General features: G+C 38.1%; 3 protein-coding genes across 4 annotated transcripts; 1 reads left to right on the forward strand and 2 right to left on the reverse strand.

Moving 5' to 3' along the window:
• Positions 1-5: 5 nt before the first annotated feature.
• LOC113644749 (protein SOGA3) lies at positions 6-6,894 on the reverse strand. The gene is made up of 7 exons (XM_027149835.2): positions 6,695-6,894; positions 5,082-5,826; positions 4,747-4,971; positions 3,792-3,950; positions 3,591-3,659; positions 437-1,624; positions 6-146 (listed from the first exon to the last, which is right to left on the reverse strand). The coding sequence occupies exons 2-7, from the start codon at positions 5,775-5,777 to the stop codon at positions 36-38; spliced, it is 2,448 nt and encodes an 815-aa protein (XP_027005636.1). The 5' UTR covers positions 5,778-5,826; positions 6,695-6,894; the 3' UTR covers positions 6-35.
• Positions 6,895-8,789: 1,895 nt separating this feature from the next.
• elovl4a (ELOVL fatty acid elongase 4a) lies at positions 8,790-15,624 on the reverse strand. Its single transcript, XM_027149856.2, is given in 8 exon segments — positions 8,790-10,127; positions 10,420-10,547; positions 11,358-11,529; positions 11,992-12,072; positions 12,223-12,410; positions 13,368-13,448; positions 13,451-13,458; positions 15,318-15,624. Coding segments are annotated over 8 exon segments (999 nt in total). The 5' UTR covers positions 15,350-15,624; the 3' UTR covers positions 8,790-9,818.
• Positions 15,625-15,891: 267 nt separating this feature from the next.
• dctn3 (dynactin 3 (p22)) lies at positions 15,892-19,335 on the forward strand. Of its 2 annotated transcripts, none has more exons than XM_027149858.2 (7): positions 15,892-16,050; positions 17,443-17,527; positions 17,619-17,705; positions 18,008-18,091; positions 18,320-18,378; positions 18,816-18,889; positions 19,071-19,335. In XM_027149858.2, exons 1-6 carry the CDS (start codon positions 15,955-15,957, stop codon positions 18,858-18,860), a joined length of 456 nt encoding a protein of 151 aa, XP_027005659.2. In that variant the 5' UTR covers positions 15,892-15,954; the 3' UTR covers positions 18,861-18,889; positions 19,071-19,335. The 2 variants fall into 2 exon arrangements, with proteins under 2 accessions (XP_027005659.2, XP_027005658.2); XM_027149857.2 differs by having other exon boundaries at positions 18,830-18,889.
• The last annotated feature ends 544 nt before the right edge of the window (positions 19,336-19,879 follow it).

Here is a 19,879-nt window from a genome sequence, read left to right on the forward strand (position 1 = left end):
AAAACAATATGGCTGCGAAGAAAAAGAAGGAGGGTTTATATAACAAAGAAAAGGGTGAAAAGAAAAACTAGTTTAAATATAGTGGCATATGACAGAGATGAGAATAAAACCAGGATGAGGATCAGCAAAATGATAGGCTGAAACATCTGCATGAGTGGGTGTGGAAAAAGAATACAAAATGAAAAGCAAACAGTAAATTAAATAAGGCACAAAGAGAGTAAGTGTGAGAATTCAGACACAAAAATACTGAATTATATATATATATCAGGCTAATGTACTTCTGTGTAACATACTGTATATATAACATAATAATATAATAATATGTACATATGAAATCTATGTAATAATAAGTTGAAAGTGTGAGAAAAAGCAAAATATGGAGTAATAGTTATTGTGAGACTTGCGCTAATCTGATATAACACTTGCATAGACTTACAGAGAGTGGTTCTTCGGTTTCTCGATCTTCTGGTTTGGGAACATCTAAACGGTCAATAAAACTCTGGAGATCCTTCCTGAAAGTTTTCATCTGCGCATTAATGCGGAACAGAAGCTCATGCTCACGTATTCGGCTTCCATCATCATCCTCATCCATTCGACCGAACAGCTCACCATTTGTCACATAGACTCGTGCTTCCGCTATTATGGTGCTCGTGTCAGCAATCAGTCTGTCAATGGTCCGGCTCAGACGTTCTGCCTCCATGCGAATATCAATCATCTGCTGCCGGTCCTTGAGACTTCGGGATAAAAAACGGGTCTCTGGAGAGTACAGAGAGCGAGTGGGAGTAAGGCATCTGATATTACGTACTTCTTCAGAGTCGCTTTCACCACCAATGGGGCCCTCACGCTTGCGATGTGGTGGGAGACGTGAAGAGTCATCATCACTCTCTCTGCGTCCTCCATCACTTTCGGCATCACTGTCTCGAGGGCTGGGCCGGATGCCTAGATGTGAGGCCAGGTCATAGCGCTGCATGTTGGACAGTAGAATGCGGTTTTCGTACTGCAGCTGCATCACTTTTCCACTCAGCTCATTGATTTGTAGCCTAGCAGCTTTAAGCTCTTCCTGCAGAGCCTCAGCCTTGGACCCATCCACCCCTGCCCCACCATGACGGGAACCCTCATGCGAGCCAGCTTTATACTTGAGCTTGTTGAGCTCCACTGTCACCCTCTTGTTCTGCTCCTCCATGTCAGCCAGGTTGCGGCGTAGCAGCTCAGCCTCATCCTCCACTAACTGCAATTGCTGCCGCGTCTCAGATAACACCTCGCTTTGTTCTCGTGTTGAGGGATCTGCTGTGCCCCCTGCAAGCTCCTCTCCACGCAGGTCATCAAGCTCTGCCTTCAGACCACGGTTTTCTACTTCTAACTCCACAATTTTGCGTCCCAAGATGTTGGCCTCCTCCTCCACCAGGCGGAGACGCAGCTTCAGCTCAGACTCGCGTGTGGTAGGGGGACCACCTGCCTCACCCTTAGGGAGGGGACTGTCAACATCACCATAGAAGGAACGATATTTTTGTAGCTCCTGCTCAAGCCGGTCCTTCTCTTTGTCAATTTTGGCCATCTTCTTCCTCATCAGTACAGCTTCTTCTTTAATTAGGGCCAACTGGCATTTAAGGTCATCATTTTCCTCCTATAAAGATCATTTTGAATTGAACAAATTCTGACAGTATTTACTTAATATTGTAATGTAAATGTAAAATATTAACCAGCTGATAAGTTAAGTGCAGCCAGAGAAGGATCTGAGAACTTCCTTACTGCACACAGCATGGATCTCAGCTCCTCCTGTTTAAAGCTGTACAATTTATTATACTGTCCCAGAAATATACACTATATGGCCAAACATATGGACACACCGACATAACACTCATATGTTGTCTTTTTATAAAACCGACCTTTGCTGGGTTACTGCTGAAATGGTTGGTTGTCTTAGTATGTTGTAGCATTACAATTTCCCTTTACTTGAACTAACAGTCCAAAACCTGTCCCAGCATGACAATGCCCCTGTGTCCAAAAAAGGCCCATTTGGACATTGCAAATTTGATGTGGAAGAACTTGTCTGTCTTGCATAGAGCCCTAACCTCAACCGCACTTAACACCTTTGGAATTAATTAGAATGCTGACTGCACCCCAGACCTCCACAACCAACATCACTTGATCACTGATCTCACGAATGTTCTTGTGGCTGACTGAGTAAATCCCCACAGCAACACTCCAACATCCTCTTCTTCTTAGAAGAGTGCAGGTTATTATAATATCAAAGGAGGACTAAATCAGAAATAGAATGTTTAAAAAGAACATATGAGTTATTTTTTTTGGCCATATCATGTATATTCATACAGAACTCCTTGATGAACATCTTATATTATAGCATCAATTAAAAACAGGCAACTACAGGTTTATTCAATGAATATAAAAGTCTATACATCCGAAGGTCTTTGTGATGTAAAAAAAATAAATAAATAAAAACAAGATAAATAATGTCAGCACTTTTTCCAAACTAAATCTCAAATTACCACATATAAAAATTAAGTAAAAAAAAAATACAGTCAAGAACATTTTAGGAAAAAAACAGGAAAAAAGTTAACCTAGGTTCCATAAGTGTGCATACCAATTTATAATTGTGGATGTGGCTGAGTTCAAAATAAACCAATTACCTTCAATCTCATTCTATTCTAACAGAATGAGATTATATTCTATACTTGTTGAAAGTTATCAATTAGTAAAAGGGTATAAAAGAATGTTGAAAATATTAGATGAAAAGAGAATTAGAGAAAATGGTGCACATGAAACAGATGTCCCTCCAAAACATTAAACATTAACATTAAAGGAGCTGCAGGAATATGTGACAAGTACTGATACTCTCTGCATTTGATAACAATCTCTCATATGCTTGCAATGTCTAGACTATGTGGTAGGAACAGACAGAAGCCCTTTCTCTAAAAGAAAAAAAATCTAGACTCAATAAATGAGCTCAAACCATGTGGTAAAATGTGCTATGGTCTGATAAGAACAATTTCAGTATTCAGAAGGGTACGTTTGGAGCAAAACACAAACCACAAAAAGAACACCATACCCACAGTGCAGCATGGTGGTGGCATTATCCTTTAGTGTTGCTTTGCTTCAGTTGAATCTAAGGCTTTTTTCAAGGTGGAAAGAATAACGAATAGCCACAGTCAATGTTAGTGCAAAACTTTCAGGTGTCTGCTAGACGAAAAGGAATTTCACATTTGTAGACTGTACACAGGTGATGCTGTTACAATTTCATTGATCTAGAGCCAAACTGCCTAATCAAACATAGACTAATAAAAAAAGACTGAATGTAATGTAATACAGTTATAAAATGTTGCTTTAGTTTGTGCACACTTCTGTAACTAGGTTATTATTGTTGTTTTTTCTTTTTTTTCCTAAAAAGGTTTCTGATTGTTTTTCTCTTTATTATTTATATATTGTAACTTCACATTAAGGGTGGGAAATGTTCTGACATGATTTAATATTGTTGAATTCTTTTACATCACAAATTCCCTCTATTTTAACAGGTGTGTGTACAAATTTTAGATCAATATTCTAATGTAATCACACATGTTCCTTGTTTGTACCTCTGTTGGGGTCTGTGGAGTCCTCTTTTCTGATTTCTGTCCATCCTTCCCTCTTCGTTTCAGAGATGACTGATGTATAAAAGTATGATATAGATAAAGCAAAATCACACAATGGTAAACAGCCAGTCCCTGTATCTCTTAACAACTATGCTGTGCCTTAGCATTAAATTATTATTATGTTTAGTTTATTAATGTCCTCACCTCTTTAGTTTTCTCCAGCTCGATCTGCAAAGCTTGTTTATTCACCTCCACTTCTATCAGCTTCTGTCTCAGTCTTTCATTTTCGTCCTCTGTTTTTGCCCTTTTCTCTTCCACATTTTCCAGTTCATTATGCAATCTCACAGACACATCCTTTGCTACCTGGATATAAAAAGACAGGGTTGTAGTCAAGTGTCTTAATGGATGTATTTGGATGACACCTTTAGATTTCCTACAATATTTTTGTGTAGTTCATTGATTATTCTGAATTTACAACAAAACCCACATATAGAGCTAATCCCTCTATTGAAATAATGAATCTCTTATTCATATAAAACACTTAATTAAAATGATCAATTCAATTAATTAAAAATGAACATTATCAGAAACCAGCTTTATAAAAATATATAAAATTAAGTTACAAATCTTAAATTTAAATATTTATTTATATATTTTCCCTAATTGGGCAAGCCATAGGTGACAGTGACAAATAAAAACTCCTTGGTACCATCAAAGAGAGCATATTTAGTACCTTTAGAAAATGCCAGACCTGTGAAGGTGCTTAAAAGTAAAGCGTTAAAGCTGCAGGAGTGGTCAAATTATGTACCTTAAAGGTGGAAGATATGTAGGGATGGGGTAGCTCAGTGGCTAAGGTGTTGGATTACTGATCGATTTGTATCCCACGTCCACCAAGCTGCCACTGCTGGGCCCCTGAGCAAGGCCCTTAACCTTCAATTGCTCACTTGTATAAATTGAAATAAAATATAAGTCACTCTGGATAAGGGTGTCTGCTAAATGCCAGAAATGTAAATGCAAGATATATTCGTAACTGAAGGCACTACATTGTACCTAAAGGCAAGATATACCCTTAATTTTTAATTAAGATCCTACAAGTCTAATACATTTTTCACAACCATTACACCGCATGTTTCATTCTCTCCAACCATTACCACTGTACCTTTAAATCTTGCTCCAGACTCCGCAGTAACTCCCCGTCGATCTCTCCGGTCTCTGCGTATCGCAGTCGCTTCCGTTCCGCCTTCCGCACGCGGTACTGGAGGATCCGGCAGTTCTTATTAGCTCTAACGAGCTCCCGACGCATGTCCTGCAACTGGCACGCATCTTCTTCGTAAAACGTGTCTCTCATCTCCTCCATCTCCGCTCGCATTTCTTCGATTTCATGCTACCACAAAAAAAAAAACACCACAACCTCTGTATTGAAATCAGTGCTGTATTTTTAGGTGAATATTTGTATGACATCATTATTAGTTGTTTGCTATCATCCAAGCCTACCTTAAGATCATCGTTTTCATCATTCAGTTTCTCGATTTCGTCTCGCAAATCTCGCTCAATATGAGACTCGATAGGCCTGAGGGGCGCCTCGGGTGAGAGCTCCATGCCGTTGCCGGGCGAGGTGGCCGCCTTCGTGTGCATGGCCCCCTCTTTCTTTAAGCTCTTATTCATGTGAAACTGTATTAACTCAGACTGTAAGCACCCTTCTCTCCAGAAGCCCGGCCCGCATCCCACGGTGTTGCTAGCCGGTGGTTTAGCGCAGCTCGCGGCCCCTTCCCTACCTCTCTGATTCTTCCCTTTGCTCTGGGAGGATTTCGAAGAACTCGGCTGATCGGACACTACACGATCGCCCTTTAAAGGTGGATCGTCCGCGTCTTCCGTAGAGCTATGACGCTCTTCGATCTTCTTGGCCTTCTCCGACCGCCTGGTGGTGGGACTTTCAGCACCGCTTGGGTGGACAGCGGCCGCACCTTTCGTCGCCTGTTTGTCTTTCCCCGCGCTGGCGGCTACAGGGGAGCTGCTCCGACTGTTTTTACCCCCTTGTTTTGTTGAACTAGTTTTAGCTGAGGCGGTTTTCGAGGGCGTTTTCGATGTCGCGTCTTTAAATCTGGCCGGTGAGGGCGCCCGTTGCTGCTGCTTCACCGTACTATTGTCTGCCTGGCGCGGATCTGCAGCGCCGCCAGTGGCGGAATTCATGGCGTCGTATGCTAGTGATCAGACGTCGCCCATCGTCCATTACCTTTATCTGTCCATAGAATGAAAAAATAATCTTTAAAATAATGTTTGACATAAATCCGCCGCGCCTGTAGAGCTGCTATGCGCACTGACCGTTAATATCACCTTGTGTCGCCTATATGAAGCTCGCTAACGTAGCATAGGCCCCTGTAGAGGAAGCCATAAAGCACTCCAATGTCTCTCAATGAAAATATTTGCAAACTAAAATCGTATTTAATTTTTACATATGAGAAAAAAGGCTGAGAATGGTACCTTGCCATTTGAGTCGACGACTGTTCGACTCAAATGAATACCAGGCCACGTATTCACGCATGCCCAATCCCCAAAACATGAAATATGCCTGTGTCTGATTTGGTTATAAACAAGCTTTATTGGATTTAGTAAACAATGGTCCATTCAGCAGCCATGTGTAGCCTCTGGCTGGTTGATCGGCTTCGATTCGTCCCTACCATTCAGTAACTAAGACTCAGATGAAATAATGTAAATAGCTTTACACAACATATACTGGTTATATATTTCGAAATATAGAGTGTAGCGACGCAGACATTACTGAGAATAATTTAGACATTAGATTTAGATATTACGAGTCTTCCTGAAGTAAAAAAAGGCAAAAAAAAAAAAAAAAAAAACTATTGTCAGGTAGTTTTGATAAACATGGGAGTGTTTTTGCATCCAAATGGTTTAATGCTATCCTTCAATCCTTTTAGGCCTGAATAAAGTGAGTCGCATTATTTATAACCTTTACAAGGTGACTGTCTAAAACTAAAATAATAGATACTGTATGATCAGATCTGAACTTAAACTGTTGCAAATTTTGCTAATAGAACTGCCTCTTTCCCACTCCATCCTTAATCATAGCTTTAGAAAATATCCCTTACCGTTTCAGCATCCTGTTTTGTCCAGTACGAATGAACGATTTGGAGGAAAGATGCACAGCGTCCGGCGATGCAGGACCAACAGCCAACATCCACCGGAAAGAGATGTGTGCGCAATGACGTCAGCGTCGGGCGGGTCTCAACCGAGGGCCTGGTTACATTTGTCCGGCTTCACCCACTGTCATTTACTCGAGTAAATTCTTGGTGAGATACATTAGAGCATCGTCATGTTATATCGAAGATGTAAAGGGTAAATATGATAAAGAAATGGGAACTGACTGTGAGTGGCAGCTGGATAGTGGGCATAAGGCATGGGCAGCAAATGAGTAAAACGGTGGAAAAACACTTTGATAATAATTGACACAGAGAAACTCCTGCCTAGCAACAGTGATGTCAGCACTTTACATATTCCTGAGTTCTCCAGGAATCTACAAGCTATAAAAACGTATAGGATATACACTATATTTCTAAATGGTTTGTAGACAGCTGACCATCACACCCATGTGTTTTTGATCCCATTCTAGATTTAGTCCCCATTTGTTTTTGTAATATCCACATACTTCTGCAAATGTTTCTCTAGCTATTATAGGGTAACTGTGGGGATTTTATCATTCAGCTAAGTGCTGAACTCAGTTTAAAATCTGTCCAGGTCACTTGATTTCTTCATCTTTGTGGCAAAAGTGTGGAGAAGGCTCACATATGTATGTGACAGTTTACTGTTAAATGTGCTGTTAACATATCTCTGATGCAACACAAGGCTGCACTTAAGGTCTATTGACCTTACATCAGAAAGGAAGAAAACTGAGTTTTATAAGAATCACAGAAAAACACTGCTACAATGTATTGGGAAATCAGTCTCACACAATGGCAGAGAATCTTTATTCCCCCTCGTTGTCCATAACAATCCAACAAACCAAAATTCGGATTTTGGCTTGATTCCAGCTTGACACAGTGTGTTATGCCTATTTGAGATTGGGGAAATAGATGTTAATCTTTTTGTATAAAGCAAAATTATATTACATCATCATCATTGTTGCTACCATGATACACTTTTCCAATTTACATTTTCATGAAATTATAGTACAGGTATAAAGTTTTGCATGTGCTTAAGATAAGCAACTGAACCTCTGAAATTTGTCAGTCACAATATACATACTTGCAAAAGTCATTCTTATTTGTCATGCAACGCATTCTTATTTGTCACGCATTTGGTAGTATTAGTATTATTAGAAGTAGTATCAGTAAAGCATGCCACAAACATGCTTTATCTAGACTATTGCTATATCTCATAAAAAAGAAGCACATAGGCAGCAACACAGCACGGAGGCCCACTAAATCACAGCTCATCTGAGGGGGAGGAGAGGCACTGTGTACTGTTGCCATAGGAACTTTTGTCTGTATCGCTGTACTGACCAGGAGGAGGAAGAGAGGCTGGGCTCAGATTGGTCCTTAGGGACCCTCATCATCTGTGATTGAAGGAGAGAAAAGGGATGGGTGGGACCAAAATGAACAGCTGGTGTGTTGGTTGCATTTTCCTTCTGGCAGTTCGTAAAAGAGTGTGAATGAATAAGGAATTAACTTGTGAAGCAAGGGAAGCTGTTTTAAGACACTGTGGTGTGAATGTTTAAGGCATATTAAACATAATAATGTAAGGAATTAAGGAGACAGCAGGAATATTGCTATATGATAACTGGGATGATGTATGACTATTGGAATGCAATAAATAACTATTTTTTTTATAGGTGATTTATTTTGAGCTGGAAAAACACCATAAATCCATTGGTCATGAAACTGAAGAAACTATTATTGTTTCCCATGCGGTATGCTGGTGCATTTTCTTACAATCTGCATGACTTGCAATATTACAAAAGATTTTCTAAAATGAAACTGTTTTGCGGTTATCATACCATACCTGCAATCTTATTTTTCATGATCTTTACCCCAAATAATGGTATTTCCACATAAAATGGTTATAACCACCCAAATGGTTAAAAGGAAGAAAAAGTCATGGCAATCAGACAGAGATGTGTCCCTTCATGATAGCCATTTTATTTTTAAAAGCACAATGTACAAAATTGCACAGCATATACAACATGAAAACAATTATTCAAGAAGACAAAACACAACAGCTTTGCATTTTTGAGAATGCAGCTTTATAAGACAAAGTTGAGGAACAATTGAATATTTTAAATGGCATTGACAGGCTTCTGAGAGTATTTTTATCGACATGTTTTGTATTTATAACTTGAAGATTATGTCTCTAAAATCTTTATGGGCACAGTCAGCTAATAGTTAAATGTCAAAACATTTTCTCTCTTACAGTCTCAGGAAAAGGTAATTATACAGGAGCTATGCATCACAAACTGCTGCTGTTAAAATCCTTTAAAAGAAATAAAAGTGATGACTAATACTTTTTTAAATAAATGAAACATAAAACCCTGGAAACATAAGGAACACTGGTTGGTGTTTATACAACTACATAAATAAAGCAGGGTTTACCCCTGGACACAACAAAGACAACTCATAAATAATATTAAAAGCATGTATAGAATGAAGCAACAGCTGTGATAGAGTACAGAAAATGCAAAATTAGGAAGAACTGCTTCAGAAAGAGCTCAATCTGGATATTTTAAAGGCATTAGGTATGGAACAAAGTAAAAAGCAGAGATGGCTTGATGGTTTGTTTTTACTTGAGAATATAGTGAGAGGTATGTAAACGTGCTGAAATTCTGGCCTGAAGTATAAGGACTTTAAACGTAGACACACATGAAGATAATGATTAAAAAAAGGATAATTTAAATAATAGTATGCTTTGATAGAGATCTTAGGCTCCCTTGACCATCAATCATATTTTATTCTAATTACAGTGTTGCTTATGCATAGAATCAGCAAAAACAATGCTGTAAAGAGAAGGATCACAATTTTGTTCTTAACAAATAATTCTAATCACAACCACCCTGACTGATGGTGGCAAACCCCACATAGTGCTGTAAACCATTGAGCTTCCTCCAAACAGGCATATCCTCATCCCAAGCATCCCACAAAAGTACTATTTCCTAACAAATGTCCAATCTTATACATCCTTTCTCAAATCTGCCTGTTTCTGCCTTTCATCACTTCATCTTCTCTAGTCACGCTTTGCCCTGCCCTTCCTCTTCCTCCTCCCAGTTTCTGCTACCACAGGCTTCTCCACCATCTTGCCACTCACTCCATTACTGACTGTCATTCCATTAGGAGCTCCATTCGACAGTGCCTTGCCTGACTTGGACGGACCTTCACGACGTGGCTGGCGACGATATGTCTGGTAGTAGAAGTTCCCAAAGAGGACAATGAAGGTGATGGCATAACCAATCAGACACCAGTGCATCCATTTAGGGAAGGGGCAGTCAGTGTAGAGGGAAAGAGCAGTGTGACCAATAGTGACGTGGAACTGGATCTGAGGAAAGGGAAAACAGTTGTTAAGTGACAGCAAAAGAACATTCTGGAAGATTAAATTCCATATAAAGTGAAACATTTACGTTAAATGTTAAACAATTCCAGTGTATTAATGATATTTAAATGTGGGTTGTAGTAATTCTTGGCAAATGTCCATCATTTGTAATCTGCATGACTACAAGCCAAGTACAGCTATCCTGACAACCATAAATACTGCAATTAATAATTAACCCTCTAGCTTAGTGACTGAGATGGTAAAATCATCATAGCACAATAATTTAAAGTCAGAGTACCATTTGGATGATTGTCAGGTACTTCTTCCACCACAAGTATTTCTGGATCTTTGGCCCGCAGGCTGCCAGTCCATAATAAAGATACATAAGGACATGGATTGCTGCATTCATATGAGCACCAAAGAATGCTGTAAGAATGAATAACAAAGACTTTTTTAATCCTTGCTGCAATTTAGCAAAATATCATACCACATTTTTTAATTATTGCTGCAATTTCTTTCTTTTTTTTAAACTATCACATGACATGCAGAACTGTTTATCTCTACACACATTGTTGCGTTAAACAGGTAATTCTTAAATCTGAAGCCTAGTTTTCTATAGCAGCACAGCTCTGACAGTATTTCTGACTGCAATTTATATGGTAGACTTATACAAATGCTCTAATTTTCATGAACTATTGTTTTAACAACCCATTCACTTGGATTTGTATGGTGGATACACGACATAATCTAAACCTAATAACACAAACAATACCATTGTGCCGTTATGTACCTAAGAAAACTGTATAACTGATGAAAGGTTTTTTGTTACTAGATGTTTATTTAAAATCTTCTTTATTTAACATTAATTTATGGATGGAGTCTCTAATATAGTATTTGTAACAGTAAGTAATTTTCCTTGATGGGAAGGAAATTCTTCTCAGTCACATGATAAGCAGCATTTTGTTTTATCAAATCAACAGAGAGGAAAAAAAAATCCTGCTTAAGGAATAACATTTTATAGCTCATGATAGTAACTTGTTTTATGGACTTAATATCATACAACCCAATTATTAATGTTCAGTATTCCCAGTTGCTTTTTACTCCAAACATAATTCTTTCATAATAATGTCTTCAGGTTGCATGCAAGAAGTTATGCATTTTGTTGTACTTGGTTTAACTCTTGAAAGCATGTACTGTACATTGTAGTAACATTTCATGATGATACTAAATACTTACACTGTCCACCTGCAACCCACTTGATGCCAATCCACCACAGAGTGAACATGGTGCAGTGGTGATAAACATGCAAAAAGGTGACATGGTTGAACTTCTTACGAAGTATGAAAAACACTGTGTCCAGATATTCAACCCCCTTTGACACAAAGTACCACCACAGAGCAGCTGCAACCTGTTTAGAAATACACCCAACATTTAATAGTAATAAGGAATGAAAGAGTATTTTACAATGTAGTAATCATTTTATAACCATTTGGATTATTTAATTGTGTTTTCTTTCTTTTTTTTATAATTGAATAATATTTCCTGACTTTCATGTCTATTATTTTGGTTATTTGTGCTTGTACTTTTACATAATTCACAAATGCTAATTACCTGCAGAACCTTGGAAGAAATTATATTTTTATCTAAAAAAATATCCTTCAGCCTAATTTGTAGCCTTGATATGACCGTCATTAAAATTGACCTCATTCTCTTACACCACACCCCCTTTTTGAGTACAATCCTTGGCTAGATAAAAGGCAGGGATCGGGTTGCTGAGTGTCTACATCATGTTTCGTATTCCATGGGCTGGTACAGTCATAGGAACACTGCAGTTAATCATATCAGAGCCCTGCTTGAGGAACACACTTACCCTGACTTCATTAGGGTCATCAGAGTAGTCCACTCGCTGGCAGAGGTAGCTGTAGTTCGCTGCCCTTGCAGCGAGGAAGAGCTGTATTCAAACAACAACCAACAGCTATTATATAGAAAATTAAAGGCATTAAAAAGAATCTTTAAAAAGAAATGAAAAAGAATTAAAAAAAGTTTGGATTTATTATTAGTAATTATTGAAGCTCCTGAACTGTATCCTGATTATACGCACCTCTTTGAAGATGAAAAAGTTAAGGATAACCATGCTGAAGTTGTACACAATAAGGGTCTTTCTGAGCTGGAAAGGCTCCCTGTTCCGCATAAACTTTGGCCCCAGCCAGAGGAAGAGCAGATACATGGAGCTGATGGCCAGCGTGGGGAGAGGCGAGTCCATCAGGGGCCATTTCTCCACACGCTTGTCTGCAGCAATGATAGAATCAGCAAGTATTTCAAAATTTGTAAGCAGAAACAGCTAGGCTTAATGCTTAGAGTGCTGTCAGTTCATAACTTGACAGTGACCAAATGATTGCAGTTGTACAACACTGGAATTCTGATGAAACCATCAAGAATCTTTCTCCTTTATTAAGGACACTAACTTTGAGCTTGAGCTCATAGAGGATTGTGCTTTGTTACGTGTGTTGTATCGCTAGCCTGAGACACAGCATGAAAAATGTAGGTTTTAGAAAAAAAATAAAGCCAGTGGTAGCTCTGTGGTTAAGATCTTGGATCTGAAGGTTGTGAGTTCAAAACACAACACTGCTAAGCTGCTGCTGCTTGGCCCTTTAGTAAAGCCTTTAACTCTGAAAAGCTCAGTTGTGAAAATGAGATAAGTGTAAGTCACTCTGAATAAGGGCGTGTCAAATGCCATACATGACAAAGTTGACTGGCTTCACATGTCTTGGCGGAAGCATGTTATTGTCTTTAGCCTTTGAATATAAATACTTTGCATTAAAACTACTGATGCTCTGCCAAGTCTGTAATGCATCCGATTTCAGTTCCTGCCATAAGTGAGGAAAATGTATTCAGTGTAGTTCAGATAAAAGCATCACTGTCACAGACTGACATCACTGTAAAGGTTTAGAAGACATAGTGCAGCTTCACATTGTTTAATAGTGTCAAACTCACTCAAGCACTAATAAGCACTAATAAGAGGTTTTTAGAATGTTCCTGACTGTGATTATTTTCTGATATTAATATTTCATATAAGTTCATAACTTTTAGAATCTTTCTCTCTGACATTCCTCATTCTCAGAGGAAATGTAATAATAGTAAATATACAGTTCACTCTGCTGCAGTTTTATCTCATACCCATGTTCCTAAGGAAATAATATTGATTAATTTTCAATTTTTAGTGAAAATTGAAGAAATGGTACTTACCTGCAATAGTAAGGCTCCATTTGTAGAATTTGATAGTGTCGTTGATTAAATGTGTTACAATATCCATCTTTGCAGGATATTCCTAATTGTCCTTTAGTGAACAAAATAAGACAATGTAAAAATGCAAATCCAAATATATAGCACTAACACAGCTAGTCTAACCTAGTGTAATTGTACTGATTGGTATGCCTCAATGTTGGAGGTGACTCACATAGCATGAAATACCTATTTCATTATGTGTTATGCTTAGACCTTGAACTGTACTTCTTCTGTTGAACCTATCTGACCTAACTAGGTTTTGAACATTTTTTTTTTATTGAAGGTTGGGAAGGCTATAAAATTTCATTTTTCGTTCTATCTTGTAGTGAAACCAAGGCTAATAAGTGTGAAGTGCTGTCTAAAGAAGCATATAATTACAACCAGTGCTAGTGGCTTAACTTTCAGTTAAATTCCAGATGATTTGCATATCACTTTTAAAACGGATCCAGATATTAGAGAGATCCACATGTAGACAACCCAACTGAACAAGCCAGAGGCATGAGGGGTAAATGGACACTCCCTGAGATGACCAGTCTTGTGGTAGGCACCGAATAGTGAGATAATAAATAATTTCACTGTATATTTGCAGACTAAAATTGAAGTGCTACCCAAATATCAGGGTTGAATTTAGATTTTCAGTTATTATAGATTACAGATCCCCTATATTACAGACTAAATAATACAATATGGTATTTTCAGGTTAGCCAGGAGTGTCAGATCTCTGGCTATCTTTTGCGAAAATGCATCCATTAGATACCCAGTTTAGCATTTTTTTACACTCTGATAGCTATCAACCACTGATTACTTTGATAGCTATCAAGTTGATTGACAGCAGTTTTGCATCTTTATCAAGGACAAGAGAAACACAAACAATATTGGCATTTAGGATTCTGAAAAATAAACGGTTAAAGAATACAAAACTGTGATATAAACAGTTTTATCAGTTTCACATATACATACATACACACATTATAGATATATATGATACAGATATGTAAATACAGATGTACATTATGTCAAATTCCCAGGTGCATTTCTGTAGGCTATTTTTAAATTTGTTTGCATGTTTATTTAATAATATAATCTTTTTAAAAATGTTCATTAATTTAGGAATCTGTCATGTGATAGGATTGCTATTGTTTCTTTTCTGTTTGGCATATTTCCCTGCGAGGTACTGATTGTTTTTTCGGAACAAAAGCTACAACGGCACGTGTCTCCTGATAGCCGCAAAGACTGCGGTTACATCTGAAATCGCTACTAAACTAATAAAAATGTCCAAACAACGGGTCTGTAGGTGAAGTATCATAATGATTGATTAGCGATGTTTATTTATTAACACAGTTTAGTGCTGTAGGATGCGGTTTCGGATGTCACACATTGAGGCCAAAGCTGAAAAAGCCATTTTGTAATCTACTACTGTACATCCGAAAGCACCTTCTTAATAAACTGCAGCCTCTAACAAACCCCTTGGTAATTCGTCATGCAGTAATGAGTTATTTATTAATATAAACTGTACAGGATGAACAGGCTGCCTGGTTATTTAATTTAATTTCCAAGGAATATCCATACTAGGGCCATGCGCAACACCATCCATAAGACAAGAGCAGCGGCACCAAATGGCGATTAAGCACCTGCCCATGCACGGGATCAGCACACTGAACACACACACACACACACACACACACACACACACACACACACACACACACACACACACACACACACACAAGAAGGTGTATTATAGGCTGTCCTGGATGGCTTAAATTAGTCGTTTCGTCTGGTACACATTCATTGGCTTGGATGGATACTGAGCAGATAAACCGGCTTCCTAGTACAGTGGGTTATTAATAAACTGAGCTGTTGCCTCTTTATGCAGACCATAAACGTGGTTGGCATGATTGTAATCCTTACCGTACTGGGCTTATATTCGGTCCTAATGACATTCAAGGTCATGCGACAAATCTTCCGTTTGATGCCAAGGATCCAAATGTGACACAATGAAACTGAAAATACTCAAAAAACAAAAATCATCAGAAAACCTGGTCGTATGAACGGAGCATCCTAAATGGACGTTTGCATCAGTGCGTTTGTGCTCGCTGTTCTCCGGGCGCTCCTGTGCACACGGGCAGAGGCGCGCGTACTGCGCATGCGCCACGCCTGACATAGAGCGCCTGCTTTATCCTGACCTAATCAAACATTTCAGAGACCCCATGTACATGTTTTTGTTTGAATGTGACAATCTTAACAACACAGGGATCTCAAACATAGCATAGCAAAGCGACAGAGATAAATGGAAGAAGTGGAAACTTGTGCTTTAAACTGTTCCAAGTGTTCTCTTATATACACGCCCCTTTCTGTAGGGAAAATATATTATTGTATCCAGTAATGCGCTGGATTGTATTGTGTTTATATAAAAATTTATTTTATATACGTTTGGACAGCATATTGGAGCAAATGTACCAGTTTATGGCAAACATACCTGGCAACCCGGCGATGGGCAAGGACAACAATCACGTCATTTCCGGGTTGGAAAACCACAGACGGCAAAATGGAAGGAAGCGACATTGAGGAGTTGAATGCTCGGCTCCAACAGCTGGAAAAGCGCGTGTACGGAGAACGTGAGCGAAGTAATAAACCATTTAAGGTAATGTGTTTTTTTGAAATGTAAATGTTTAAGTGCTGACTGGTTTTGTGGTTAGCAGTCGTTGGCTAGCTGCGCATCTGTAGTTAGCCGTTTGGCTATTCAGCTCTCTGTAGTTAGCCGTTTGGCTATTCAGCTCTCTGTAGTTAGCCGTTTGGCTATTCAGCTCTCTGTAGTTAGCCGTTTGGCTATTCAGCTCTCTGTAGTTAGCCGTTTGGCTATTCATGTCTCTGTAGTTAGCCGTTTGGCTATTCATGTCTCTGTAGTTAGCCGTTTGGCTATTCATGTCTCTGTAGTTAGCCGTTTAGCTATTCAGCTCTCTGTAGTTAGCCGTCATGCTGTTGCTAAGGGCGTGGCACATCTGTATGATTGTGAACCTGTAGACAGTGTTAAACTCCCTATGCAGATGTGATGAGCTACATATAACCATAACTATATAATATTTCAGGGCTGTCAAGTGTCACGCATTTCGGTCTTTTGTCACTCTCTCCCGCCACACATCGTATTTCTCACGCAGAAAATCTTTTTGACTATTTATCATATATTTAATATGCCCTGGAGTTCTTCGTCGAGCCAATCAAAAAAAGAGGCTACACAATAGCCAATCAAAAAAATAGCACGATCTGGATAAGATTTAACGCAACAACCAATGAAAAAAAAAAACATATTCATTAGCGAGGGTGTTTTCGATGGTCGGTTTGAACAAAACCTCAACACGAAACAGCTTGTCTCTGGACGGGACAATTTCCTCAATCATGACACTAAAAATGGCTGGACTTGAGCCGAACTGTTTTAAATTGGAGCAACATTACAAATGATAAAGGAGTCCAAAAAGGCAACAAACACTTACAATAAACAACACCAGTCATAATATCTCTCTCTCTCTCTCTCACACACACACACACACACACACTGGAAATTAAACAAATGCTTTGTTTTTGGTTAAGTTGTGGCCAGTGATCCTTACCAAACACAATAACCCCCATTATATCACACTTGCCTGTCTTCAAAACTTGAGAGCCCTGATATTTTCTCAAATGCTCATTGAATATTGTGTCTCTTTTGTAAAGTGACAGTGTGTTGGATAGATTGAATCCATAGCCTAATCTTCCAAATGATCTGTGTGAATAGTCCGGGGGAGGTTTAAAAAGATCATGATGCTGGTTTTTACATTTACATTTCTGCCATTTAGCAGACACTGTTTTCCAGAGTGACTTACATTTTATTTGAATATATATACGACAACAATGGAGGGTTATGGGCCTTGCTTTGGGGCCCAGCAGTGGCAGCTTGGTGGACCTGGGATTCAAAAGCTTTACCTACTATCGTAACCACTATGCTAACGCATGCCCTACATGTTCTTATTTTTTTATTTTTTATTTTTCCCTGTTTCAGTCTGTCGAGTCTTTGGCAAGGATTAATTCTGCCCTCGCAAACACAGCCAGCAAGAGAGAACGAGTCAAGATTCTTCACAAGAAAAGTGAGCAAAGACTGATTTTTGACAGTTATAGATACTACAGACCTGCTATATACGTCTGTTTACCTTTTATGTTTTTTGTTTTTTTTTTCAGTTGAAGATCTGCTGAAGTATATAGATCCACAATTCACAGACCACATTGCCGTGCCAGATGCAATGAAACTGGAGTTTATTTTAGCAGGTCAGTAGTCTATAATTTTAATCTGTTGTCAAATTTCATTGTGGGTTGTGCTATTGTTCTAAAGGCAGTAATACCCCCATCAGCCTGGTGAAAGTTGTGCATGAATGTTGTCCATTGTATTTACCTTTTCCCCTGCTGCCCGTAGTTGAATTGTGAATTTATATTGGTTAGATTGTCTGCAGGTCTATTTTCAGTGTATATTTAAAGTATTGTGTATATTCTCAGTTGGTGTTTTTATATAGTTTAAGTATCAAGAACTACTAATTGATGCATAACCACACTTTCTTTTGCTCCCATTATAGAGGAGGACTTTCTGTGCTCTCAGGCTGCCTTGCTGGAGCAGGTGAATAACCTACAGCCTCTGCTGGATAGCCCATATATTAAAGGTATTGTTGTTGTTGTTGATGTTATTATTATCTGTGCACCTTATATGTTTATTCATTTTTTTGTAAGTGGTACTTTATAGATGTGCAACATACATTCTTTGATGCAATGCTTTTAAATGATCAAATCTCTGTTGTTAATAAGCATAACGCTGATGCACTCATTTTGCTGTAAACATTTTACATCAGGTTTAATTATAAGTTTCTTTATTTGCTGCTTGACCAACACAGCTGCTCCAGAACTTTCTACCAAACTGCAGCGTCTGTCACAACTTCACATCAGTCAGCAGGTAAAACATTGGTTATAAGTACATTTTTCGCAAATGTTGTAAATCTGATTGGCTATCTGCACTAATTTATGTGTACACTTGCACTCTCCCCCGGCAACCATAATTTACTCTAAAAAATTTAGCGTTGGTCAATTTCCAACCACCATTTTGGTTTCCCCTAACATACAACAGCTACCAGTCTGGGATGGTGAGCCAGTTGCATTTTTCTGTTGAGAAAATGCATTCATCAGCTCACAGATGCCCATGCTTGATGATGATTAATAGGAGTATGTGTTCCTCTGCAACCCCTCCATATGTCCTTTAAAATGACAATGATTATTATTATTTCATAGCTGTCTTATCCATTGTCCCATCATTTTCTTAGTTACCCTTAGCCTCTTTTATAAACTGAATAAATTAATATATTACTTTATTGGAACTTTGTTTTTTCATTCCTGATTTTACTTAATAGGACCAAAGTGAAGAGGTATCTGCTGATGTGAAAAGACTCTTTGAAGAATACAACAAAATGGTATCCTTTGTTACACAAAGAGCTCTGTGTTAATGTTCAGTTTATTAATAAACCATGTGTGGTTCAAGCTGTCCTAATACAGTTCATGTGATCAAAATGTCTCCGTTAAAAACTATTTCTGCATGATTGTTGGTTATATAAAGCTTTAATGTGTAAAGACACTTCCTTAACACTGGACCAGATGTTTCTTTTGTCTAAACAGTTTACCCAGTGGGATGAAACTCTGAGGAAGCTGGAGGAACCCAAACAAGTCCAGCTAACCGATTAGTGAAATAACGCTTCATTTTTGACACTAAGTTAATAATGTTTTGCTGTACATATGTTTATTGTTAGCTTATGATTACATTGCAACTGTTTAATATAGATGAATTGCACTCATTGCATGCAGTCTTTTGACATAATATAAATTATTTGCTTGTGTAATAAAGTATAAATATTATACTCTGTGATGTGTAGTTTCATATTTATTATTTGTTACTTATGTGTTTTAATAAATAACCCTAAATATCTAACATGATATGCTACATATGTATGCGAAAAAGTGCTGAAAGGTCTTAAATATTTCCCTTTGCGTGTTTATATGGATCTAATATACTTGTATCTAGTATATATATTTTGCAATCTGCAAAAAATTCTTTGTTTAGAAGTTAATGATGCTTTTCTATTTTGAGCAACTGAATATACAGGTGAATATCAAGGAAACATTAATTTATTTCCCACAATTTAATTCAAACATTGAAACGTTAACATATTTTAGATTTATTACACATTAACTCAATTAATGTAAGTCTTTTTTTTTTTTTTTTTAGATAACTCATGAAAATCAAAAATTCAGTACCTCAACATATTACAATATTTCATAAGATAGTAAACTATCATCTGTGGCACTGCTGAGGTGTAATGAGAGCCAAGATTGCTCTTCTCATACTTTACTACTGTCTCTCATCTTCCTCTTGACAATAGCCCATAGTTTCTCCATAGGGTTCAGGT

This window comes from Tachysurus fulvidraco, chromosome 3, assembly GCF_022655615.1.
Source record: "Tachysurus fulvidraco isolate hzauxx_2018 chromosome 3, HZAU_PFXX_2.0, whole genome shotgun sequence".
Lineage (NCBI taxonomy): Eukaryota > Metazoa > Chordata > Actinopteri > Siluriformes > Bagridae > Tachysurus > Tachysurus fulvidraco.